At 32.8% G+C, this 12256-nt stretch overlaps 1 protein-coding gene across 1 annotated transcript in view; it reads left to right on the top strand.

Annotated features, from left to right (window-relative positions):
* The window catches only part of LOC113559605, a 30731-nt gene that overhangs the window by 15356 nt on the left and 3119 nt on the right, over positions 1–12256 (top strand). Inside the window, 16 exon segments of the mRNA XM_026965347.2 lie at positions 153–688; positions 1223–1667; positions 1738–2094; positions 3013–3234; positions 3337–4011; positions 4176–4654; positions 4920–5070; positions 5173–5376; positions 5476–5685; positions 5748–6090; positions 7832–8509; positions 8915–9714; positions 9716–10374; positions 10728–10983; positions 11054–11531; positions 11664–12003. Of these exon segments, the coding sequence (XP_026821148.2) occupies positions 153–688; positions 1223–1667; positions 1738–2094; positions 3013–3234; positions 3337–4011; positions 4176–4654; positions 4920–5070; positions 5173–5376; positions 5476–5685; positions 5748–6090; positions 7832–8509; positions 8915–9714; positions 9716–10374; positions 10728–10983; positions 11054–11531; positions 11664–12003 (6833 nt within the window).

Genomic DNA, 12256 nt, shown 5'->3' on the forward strand with positions numbered 1-12256 from the left:
GTTGGAATACTAAAAACTGTTTATAATACTACTTGTAGTTACTTAGTATAAATAAATACTAAATACTAAAAAAATACTAAATAAATAAATAAATAATACTGAATAAATACTAAATCATATTAATAGATAAATATGACTTATTTGATAAACAGAATCAACTTCTAACATCCTTGCTACCCAGGCGTGTATTTTTGGAAATGAAACACGACATAGTTGCTGATGCTGCACGTTCCATTAACTCAATTTGCAGTTCTAATGACAATAACCACCAAGACAATGCTCAATTACAGAGTCATCAGCAAGAAATACTACTCAATACTAATAATATTCCGAAAATGTATTTAAAAGAATATGAAAATGTTAGTGTTGTGTTTGCCAATGTCACTGGATTCTGGGACAATGCACCCCTAATTATGAGTCATAATAATTCTGGCTCCCAAATGTCCACCCAACTGATTACACTTATTGATCAACTTCTGGCAAATCTATTTCGTAAATTGGCATATCGCAATCGTTGCCTCCCAATACGACTACTCGGCCACCGTATGTATTTCATTTCCGGATTACCTGATGAAGAAAGTTATGGTTATGACGACGACGAACACAAGAACGCTAGTTGGTTGATGAATGACAATGGACATGCCAGAAATGCCATCCAAATGGGATTAGATCTAATCGAAGCTGTTAAGTAAGTACATAACTAATTTAATACGATCCTTATTTCTTTTGCTATCCAGTTAATATAACTACTATGCTATCTTTAGTATTTCTGATATAGAATTATCTTACTTTCAGTTAAACATTAATTTTTTTAGAAAAAAAGTTAGTTAGATTCAATTAATTTCATATTAAAGTATTAAATTGACTCTTATATTAAAATCTATTTATATGGTATAAATGCGAAGTATAGCAAATTATAATAAAATACTTTATTCATATATCTAACAGAAATATAACACGCTACTATAGTTTTTACGCTTTGCTAATTATTATATTATTCCATTGAAAGATTCATTAATATTATTATTATTATTATTATTATTACACTATTATTCGATGAATAAATTAAGTTGTTCGGACTTGTCGATTTTAAGCCAATTATTAATTCTCCATATACATTTATCGTTTATCCACACATAATACCAACTGCATATTTTTTCTAGTATATATTGTTTACAAAAATGCTTTTTTGTAATAGTAATATCTTAATTCTATAAAATAGTACTGTGGTTCGCGATGTAAGTCGGTGCCACAACACACCCAAAATCAATCTTAATGTCCGAGTGGGCGTTCATTCAGGCCGAGTAGCGTGTGGTGTACTCGGTTTCACTGGAGATACTAACTCTGGTAGCCGTTGGCAATATAGTGCATGGGGCCGTGATGTACATGTAGCGTCATATATTGAGAACAGTGGTCGTCCCGGATTGGTGCATGTAAGTCGCGCCACGGTCAATCAAGTTACTAAGAAAGGAGTTGTTAATACTGCAGTTAATCGAGTAAATCATTTGCCACCGGGAGTCAGTCTACGTAACGACACAATCAACAATCAAACAGATTCCAAAGGCAACTTAAATGACTACTCGTTTGAACGTAGTCATGAAGAAGAAAGGAATCATTTTCTCCGCCATAACCGAATCGATACATATTTTGTCAAACCCAAAGCTACAGTAAGCTATACATTATCTCAACACTATAGTTTTCGTGACAAATTTAACTGTTAATAATTATTTTTTTCAGTATCCTCATCCAGAAAAAAATGATAAGTCGATGGACAATTATAGCATATATGATATCAGTAGTGAGGTAATTGTGCCATTAATTCTCCAATCAGTGGAGCAACAACTACTTAGAGAGGAAATGCGACAAAAATGTGCTGTCGCCGGATCAAGGCCTGAAACAGAGATGGAGTCAGAACAATTACCAACTATTTCGACAACAGCGGTTGCAGACATGCCGGTGACAGTAGCTGCTATGGTCCCTGTAGCCTCGGTAATGAAAAGAAATCGTCATAGGCGGAGTAGATATTTTGAACAAGAGTCTCAACAAGCTGCTTCTACAAATTTAAATATTACACCCGCTACCAATTCATCAACGGTACTTATCATTTAATATATTTAGTATAGAGTAATAGTGGGTTAGGAAACGTTGTATAGGTATGCATTTGTTGGATACAACGAATATATCGTTCACACAGTCTACAGCTAACCCCATTTTAGTGTAAATTATATATTATTAGATTCTCGGTGGAGCGATGTATGTATTGATTTTACAATAGGTTTTATTTTTTTTTTTGAGTGTACTAGATAAGTAGCTAATAAAATGCTTTGATTTCCAACATTGAGCATGATTTTTGATAGCAAATTGTATCTAGTTTGTACTACGAAAAGTCAAAATTAAAAATTCTTAGTTGTTTTCAAAATAATCGTGAAAATATACGTGAAACTTTACAAAAAAATCCGTTATTAACAAAATTGATTTAGTTTTTTGATGTAATTTAAAGACGAATAACTTCAGATACTGGAAATTTTCAAAGAATATTTATGTAAGCGTATTTTACACATAACTTACCTGATTTTCAAAATATTTCGACTATTATTTAGATATTTAGACATTTAAAATATTTAATTTTTCAGTTTTTTTTTCTATAAATGTTAGTAAAAAAATTAACACAAGGTAAATGCTTGAAAAATTAACAGGTGGTTCCTTGTAAGATTTTAATTTACCAATTAAAAATATCGACTATTTATATTCACGATATTTCTTATGTGTTTAAAGTTAGAATTTTGATAAAATTTGTTAAAATCTTTATAATCTACAAAGTTATTTTGTAATTAGAAATTCATGAAAATTTTATGATATTTCATGTATTTTAAGTTTTAATGTTATACAAAATCACATAAGTGAATCTTTCGATACTTAAAATGTACATCAGTATGGTACCCACTTGCCCACCTTTATACCTTTTTATTTTATTTTATTATAATCACATACACGTGTACCTATTATTTTTAGCAGCGTTACGGCCGATGGGAAGATGACGTATTTGTAGTTTGTAATAAAGATGATCAAGAGAAGATTAAAGGTAAATCTGACGACGATGATCTTTTTCGGTTGGCCAAATCACAACTATTGCTTCTATGTGTAATTATTACCTTATTTGTGGTTAACGTAACAACTATGCCATGGACTATGTTACTCGGTATTACATTTATTACACCGTTCGTTATAACTGCTGTAAGTTTTTTTAATTTAAATTTAAATAATATAAGTTACGTTACTATAATTAATAAATGTGTGATCAATTTTTATTTTTATTTATTATGTGTGTACATATAGGGAGAACTGATCTATGTGATGGCTTTATTGATTGATTGGATTCCTCGTCCCAGGTTTTACAGCACTACTTATGCCACCGCCATTATTGCTGATGATGATGAATATTATCATCACTATGATAGTGATAACAATGATAGTGATGCTAGTAGCAGCAGCAATGGTGATGATAAATGCTTAAGACGTTTTTTTATTTGCCATCCTAGCCGATTTTCATTATTTGCCTGGCTATTAAAACCATTTCAATGCAGGACAAAGTCCGTGATGACCACTCGTAACCATTTAGACAATAGTGATGGTTGGCGAAAGTGTTCTTTCAAATGGTGTCGTTGTTATAGACTTTATAGCTGGTTCACCTGTTGCTTAAATAATGAAGGCGCATCTTCATGTATGTCATCTGATGACAGTGATATTGAAAGTAGACTTGGTTTTCGAAACGAGAATGCCATAATGGCAACAACATCAAGAGCATCGCCGTTACAGCAGCAAAATCGGCTACAACATTCACAACCTATTAACATTAATAATAACTACAAAAACAGTTTGTTACGCCGGCGACATAGACAATTGAAAAGGATATATCAAGATGAAGAGAGGCGCACCTACTTTTATTGGATATGTGCCAGCTGCGAGCTTATCGTTGTATTACTCATTTGTCTTTTGGCTTTATTAAACGCTGTAAGTGTTACTACGATTACCATTTAACCTAATTGCATACAATTTTTGTGGACATACTCTTACATTTCATGTACAGTATGCACACAAAACATTAGAATTGTCATGTCTAATTCTGTTTTAATGATTTTTTTTATTTTAAGCTCATTTTTTAATGTTTTTTTTAGTTTACTTGTGAACCAGTTGAATTAAATTCAACAAACACCGTTTACAATCAACTTTATACTCGCAACACTATTCTGAATGGTAATGGTGGATTCAATACTCCTTTAATTAACTCAACACAACAATATCGAAGTCCATTGACGTGTATGTGGCCTCAGTATGCTGTACTCACGTGCTGTTTAGTATATGTATCAATAGCTATTGCGTTTCCCATATATTATGGTTCGCTGCCTACACTGCGGATGAAAATCGTAATATTGTTTGTCATGACTTGCGTATTTGCTGTGGCTTTCGTTCACTTTACGCACAAACACGTATTTATGGCTGCCTCGATTTCATCTCCGACACCATCATTCATTAGTAATTCTATCGTGTCCCATGATCATCGAACAAATAACACTGTTACCAAAAGTAATAATGACCATCATGGAATAATCAATGCCCTCATTCATAGTGATGGCTACCAGGAAAACCAACAATTGTAAGCATTATCGTTTAATATAATTATAATTGAATACCTATCATGTAAATGTTATTTGGTTTGAATTGTCAAAAATTAATTGTACCATTAACATACAATAAAAATATTTTATTTATTTTCTGATCATTAATAATTAACTATTTCGAATTTTCAAGTATTCGAAGTGTCAGAACTTTACAATTGTACACGATAATACATTGTGTTTATTCCTTACTGCTGGTATATCTTTATTAACAATATTTATTCATTAACCCCGTTTATATAGATTCAAACTACAAGACATAGAACAGCAGAAAGTGGCTGGCTTAAACACTGCTACGGCTACGGTGTACGCAATTGCATTCGCCTTGGCCACACTTGCCTGTTTCGTGTACAAACATCGTTTACAAGACCGACGAGCACACCACAGAGTTAAGGTTAATATTAACAAACTTGATTAAAAATCGTAAACCGTAAACTAATCAGTTGCCTAAATATTTAATTAATTAAGGTTGTTGACATTTATTTATTTTTTATAGGTGGATCGTGATGTGAGACGATTGTATGTTTTGCGCGAAGCACATCGTCGTACTTTGCATGCTATTATACCGGATCACGTAACAAATTTATTGCGAAAAAGATGCATTAATGATCCTAATGATGCTGACGATGAATTCGAAGGAACTCGGAGCCAACAGAGCTACGTTTTTGAAGAAAATAGACCAATACCAATAAAAATCACTGTATGTATGCCCAACTTAATGTTATTCCTCGAATAATTCAATACTTAAACTTAAAGTGACATTTGAGTAAAATTATTTATTTTTTCGTCATTTTATTAGCATCAAATTCAAGAACACGTTTCTGCAAACTTGTCACAGCCGCTCTACCAATGTAGCTATCGAGCCATAGTTATTGTGTTTGCTACGATTGTACAACAAGAACAATTAATGCCAAACACCTTCAACAGTAGTGAAAACGGTGATACCAGCGGTCATCACTGTCATAAACAGCTAGCACTACTTCACAACATATTCAGCGAATTTGATAGAGTAATTGTTATGAGCTATAAATAATTTTTAAGTTAAAAATTAATTAGTTTTTATATTAATAGCTTCTTGATAATCAAAAATACCGAGGAATAATAGAAAAAATAAAAATGTTGGGAACTAACACATTCATGGCAGCTGTTGGCTTACAACATCATAACGGACTATTACGTCGACAAGTGATGCAGCTGGATGAAATAAAACAGGGATGTGATAATAGAGAAAATGCTGATGTTGGTTTAGATAATAAAATCGAATTGTATGATGTCATATCAGCAAATAATATAACATTTGCTTTCGATTTTATTCGGGAAATGCGCCGCATATTACATCATCTTCAGACAACAACGTTAACTCCTGTTGGAAGCTCACATAACTCACAATCTACACACTTTGTTCTTCGAGTTGGTTAGTTTACATTACCATAAATACTCATTACCAAAATTTATTTTAAAAATAAATAAAAAATACTAGGAAATGTGAGAAGCATTATAATAAATAAATAATATAAGCATCTATAACATATTTAAATAAAGTTACACCGATAAGCTTTATTCACCCTAATACTACCGTATTTTATAATTCTTAATACAATCACAGTAAGGAAAAATATGTATCCCTTAAATATCTAAAATGTGTTATATTGTTAAGTATTTTATACCGTGGCTTTCCATATTGACATAAATAACTATTCCCATTTCAATAGTTTTCATCTTTTTAATTTAATTAATTTTTTCAAGATACTTTAAAACACTTTAAATATATTTACTTATGGATAATAGTTCTAAAGTTTGTATTTTGTTCTCCAATATTTATCAACATAATATAATATCAACTAATAAGGTTTATTATTTTATTATTATATTTATTTGCAGTATGTAGTCTTAAATGTTGGGTAATTATGGTCTTGATAAACTTATTAGGTAAAACACAACCCAATTTTCAATGATCATAGTATTGAATTACTTGAACCTTAAATAATATCTTATATATTATTTTCTAATTGTTGATTAATTTTTTTATTTAGTGAGTTTATGTCTCTTTTCTATAGTTTGTAATATTGGTTTAAAAACATCACTCACTTTGTGTTATTGCTTAGTAAGATGTATATTTACATGATATTAATTATCAATCCATTGCAATTTAATCATCACCGTTTTCAATAATTGTACTTATCCTTATAAGTTATGTCAATTAAAATAGTAATTTTTAGTTATTTTCAAAAATCTCATCACTTATTAGTTATTATGCATAGTTTTAAATATAAATAATCATAAAAAAAAACTAGTATAATAGTATTAAATAATTAAATAGTTAAATATATACATAAGTATATATAATACAGGTGATTCTTTTATCATTAAACACTCATTATTTAAAAAAGTGTTGACTGTTTACAACATTTTTAGTTTCATGCTTTTCTAAAACTATATAACATTTTTATATTTAAAAGTGAAATTACTATCAATTTTTAATTTTCAAATACCAACCTATAGTAAAATTTTTTTAAATAGTGGGGCTAATAATTTTATGAATTTTAACATTAAATTTATTATTTTTCATTAGACCGTCTGTGAGTTATAGCTGCTCAAAGTCGGGTGGTTTAAGATTTTTAGGTGATCGTTCAACTGGTTATTGAAGCGTTAATAACTGCATGTACAAAGTTATTACTGCATCGACGGTCGACAACGAGTTAATTATATATGAAACAAGAAGTATTATAAAAACCAAAAACCGCTAAACTTTGAAAAGCTATATCTCTCTAAAACTTAACAAAAAATAATAATTTGAACGTTAAAATTCATAAAAAAAAATAGCTCTATTAATTTATTACATTTTAAATATAGATTGCCATTTGAAAATCAAAATTTTATAGTGGTTTCACTATTAAATAAAAGGGTGAAAAAAATAATAATTTCGTGCATTTTGAGAAAAGCACGAAACAAAATATTTTGAATAAAAGTCAATACTTTACGAAATGATGAGTGTTTAATAATAAAAGAATTACCAACATTATATATATATTTCATCGTTTATTTTACTCGTTATGCAACATCAGATACATACACACAATTATCTTTCAAGTTACAGTATTAAGTGCATCATAGCATAGAATCATTTATGAATAATCATCCGATTATTTTTACAGGAGTAGATATTGGACCCGCTGTAGCTGGTTTAATCGGCTGTAATGACGGAATTTGGAAACGTCCACAATTTGACATCTGGGGTAATACAGTAAACGTAGCTAGACAGATGGACATCACTGGTATACCAGGTAAAACACAAGTTACTAATTACGTTCACGATATAATGGAAACTATACAACATTCGAAGTACAAATTCGATATACATACCAATATTATAAACAAATACAAAATAAGAAATACTTATTTGGTTCGTGAGAGTTTTGAACGAGATGATGATCATAACTCAGTTCAACGAAAACTCTCCAGCTATCATAATGCACAGCTTCGTCAAAATTCTCCTTATCAATATGAGTCAGAACAATCACATCAACTGAACAAACAACCTACCCCCATTAAACCGTTACAGAACGCCCACCGCTTGAAACCTCAGCACTTAGCGCGTGACCAACCACCGCTTAATGTAGTACCACTTGTCAACGTTCACTTGAAGCACTCCCACTACAACTCTATGGTACAACAAGATTTGAGACAAAAATGTTTGGAACTGCAAAAAACACCACCACCGCCACCACCACGAAGTCCACCACCGGTTACAACACGGCGGACCCAATATCCAATTCAACATAAATACAGTGAAGAATGCGATCGATATCCAGATAACCAGCAAAGATCACGAGGTAAATTATAACCTAATTATAATCTTACTACATTAGAAGTGGTCTAAAATATGAAAAATCTTTTTTATTTATGTCCTATTGTCTCAAATTGTTTCAAAATAAGTAACCCAGTATACTTAAAGATTTCTTGATTATACTATAATTAATAATCGTATTAGACATTTTAAAAAATGATTACGATTACACAGTTATCGATTTTTAAGAATATAATATAAAAATGAAAAGTAATAAAAAAATTTATATTATTATATTTTTGTTATTTAGTATCTAAAACAGCGGTTTACAACCTTTTTCCATGACTTAAATCCAAATAAATTTCGACACACTTAATTCGTTAAGACCAAAGATTTTTATAAATATAATTACAAATTGTTAATAATTATTTTTTTGCCTTGGAAAACACAGGTGCTCATTCGTCTCATGGTAAACAAGAGCAATATCAACAAAACTTATGCACATCCAATTCGACCTCTTCAACTGCAGCCACATACGCTCGCCCGCTACAAAAACAACAGCAGCAGAACAACAGTAAACAGTCTACTTCAATGCCTATACCTCCCCATGGTCTCGTTCGAATTTTTGGTGATGATTCACAGCAACTATCGCCACCACATACCCCAATTACTACCGAATCCAAACCAACGTGTACGTCTTCTAACCATTCTACTGGTGGTACAACTCTAAACACCACTTTACAAAATCATTTACAACCCCAACAAATACGTCGTCCAAACGTATTGCTTCTAAAGAATACAACATCTGTATCAACGAATAAATTTGATGCCAATCGTCCTTTGCCAGATCCACCACGCTCTTCTGACACCGTTGCTGGTCGACATCGAAACCGTGATGATCCAAGGCGACGGCGACGCCGTCAGCACAATCAGCCTCCAACAACGACCAAGCAGCGGCAGGAAGTCAAACAAGATATTAATAATGTTCGGTGTCCGGGTGTGGTCTCTCCGGCCTGGCCGTCATCATCTTCGTTCCGTTCACCAATCAGTGTGGGAAGTTTCGTCAGTGAGTCATCTCCGCCATCGTCATTGTCATCATCTGGTTCTACCGATGCCGGTGGCACTACTACATCAAATAACAATTACAATACGACCACTGCGTCTTCGTCGTCGGACGACAGTTTTGGTTGTACGACTACAGAAGATGGTGGTGGTATTGATAGAATGGATACTGAAGGTTTAGACACTGCGGTCCTCGTCGGTGGCCATATCATCCGTTCACCATCGTTATCGACAACAGCAGAATTTACTGCTTCATCAGTGGTCTCCATCAACGACGGCTAATTCATCTCCTGTAAGACGATCCTCGTCTTTCCGCTCACCACTGTCTGTTGGAGACAACACCGCCGCGTCTTCATCATCACTGCGATCTCCGCCTATCATTGGCCATACTGCTACTACCAGCATTGGAGGAACACAATCGTTAAACCGTCGTCATGTGCGCCCTGCTAACACTACCTCAGGTGCTGGTAGCAGCTCCAGTCGCCGTCGTCGACGCCGGCAGCAGCAGCAAAACAACCCAATAATAGCTGGAAATTCTACACCTCCATCTGGTGATATACCAGATGTTATAGGTATTATGAACACCTCCTCAAATGTATCAACTGAAAAGCATGAGTCACCCTCATCGTCGCCGTGGAAAAAGCATCAGCAACAACAGCAACGACGACAAATTACGAGTAAAGACCAAGGAACAGGTGGTGGAGTAGTAGGCCCAGATTTTACTGATGAGATACGACGTATATTATTGTTGGACCATCATCGTGGCAACGTTCGTCAACAGCGAGAACTATTCAATGAAGAAGAAGTACAAGTCAACAAACACTGCGATGACTACAATGATGGCAAAGAGTATGTACTCATTTACATTTTCAGAAATAAATAATGGCGCCTTACTAAGTTAAATAGTTTAATATTTGTTTTCATACTATTTATCCACTGGATTAGGTTAAGGTTCTTTATATTTGAATAAATTTGACATCAATTATCGGAATAATATTTAAGAATATGTTCGTCATAGAATATAGTGTAACAGTAATAAAAAAGTAATTTAAAAAAGATTATATTAACAGCTATCACATAACTAACTCTATAATTTTTAGAAGCACTAGTTCTATTCGTGTAAATACCTTTTTAATATCTTATATTTTTCATGATCTGTTTTATATGATAAAATAATATATATACGTTATTTATTTTAATAGGAAAGTTAATGATAACGTTGCCAAACACATGCCTTCGTCAGAGCAACTGCGTCTTTGCACTGCAACAGTTGTGACGACGGATCAGAAACCTGGTAAAGATGACAAAAATAGTCAACAAGTCGAGAAGGATAATGTGAAACTAACAGCAATAACAGTTCCGACTACTGTAGATTCGACGACAGTTGCGGCAAGTGTTTCATCAGCATCATTATTTGAGGAGCGTGAAAGACAAATAACGGAACAAGTCAAGCGGCAGGTGAAAAACATTCTCTATTTATTGAATGTTTATAGTTTGTGTGATTAAAATGTGAATAATAATATTTTAGCAAGCTGAAGTGAGGCGAATATTACAGGAGCATAAGAACAATGTGGTAGCTGTTGTCAGAGGATCGACAACAGCTACAACTGATGATATTTCACACAGCCGTAAACAACGAGGTATGGCTTTGGCAGTAGAATCATCATGGAGCGACGATGAATCGTTAGAACCATCATTACTAGAAACCAAACATCAACCACAACGTATTGGTTTCGTAGTGGGTATGAATGACCACGAAGCCAATAGTAGCATCGTGACTGCAGAAACGGAATACACTACTGGTGGAGATGGTGATGATTACACGACTGACGGTGACGGATACACTACCACTGGGTACACAACAGACGAAGCTGCTGCTCCTGCTAGTCGACAGATAGATATGTCATATGCTACTACCACTGGTGATTTATCTTGTGTATCTACAGCACGACAACTCGATGACAACCTATCAACCATAAATGACACTGGACTAACTGACGCTGAAGGTTTGCAATTTTCTGTGAATTAAATTAATTTCCATATGTTGTATATATATTTATTTTATAAATGTAAATAATTATTACTATTATAATTATTACTGTACAATATTTTTTTAATTTGATGTGCTTATTATTTAGCTGCATTAAGTGATGTCAATTCGATGATTGACTACAACGATTGCAATGACAACAATCGTTACAGAGGTCGTCGCCAGAGTAGCTTAAGCAGTAATAGTTTGTGCCCATATGCCAGTGATAGTTTTTGCGAAGATGATGACGATTACAATGATGATGGTCAATACTTTTTCTGGGATGGGAACCATGTGCAGAATGAGAATATTGAATTAGGTGATGATGGAGATGACAATGACAGTCGTTATAACCATAATCATATTTTGCTACAACAGCAGTTGTCTCTTACACATCCAATATCATCACCATCACAGACTGATGGCTATACTAGTATCGATAAGAAAAGGTTTGTGTCAACATTATTACAATAGTTTGATTTAAACCTGATTCCCACTATTCCGTTTCATGTAGAGTTGTATATTATACTCCAACTTATAGCCAGTATGTTACCAATATTTTGTCACCTCTTTATAAGTTTTACAGAAAACAACTGACAAGTCTACAATAATAAAATAATTTATTATTTTTATGCCATCATATAATAAGTAAAAAAACATTTATAATTATTGGATATATTGTGTGTTATTATTTTACAGATA

The sequence above is a fragment of the Rhopalosiphum maidis genome, chromosome 3 (genome assembly GCF_003676215.2).
Source record: "Rhopalosiphum maidis isolate BTI-1 chromosome 3, ASM367621v3, whole genome shotgun sequence".
Lineage (NCBI taxonomy): Eukaryota > Metazoa > Arthropoda > Insecta > Hemiptera > Aphididae > Rhopalosiphum > Rhopalosiphum maidis.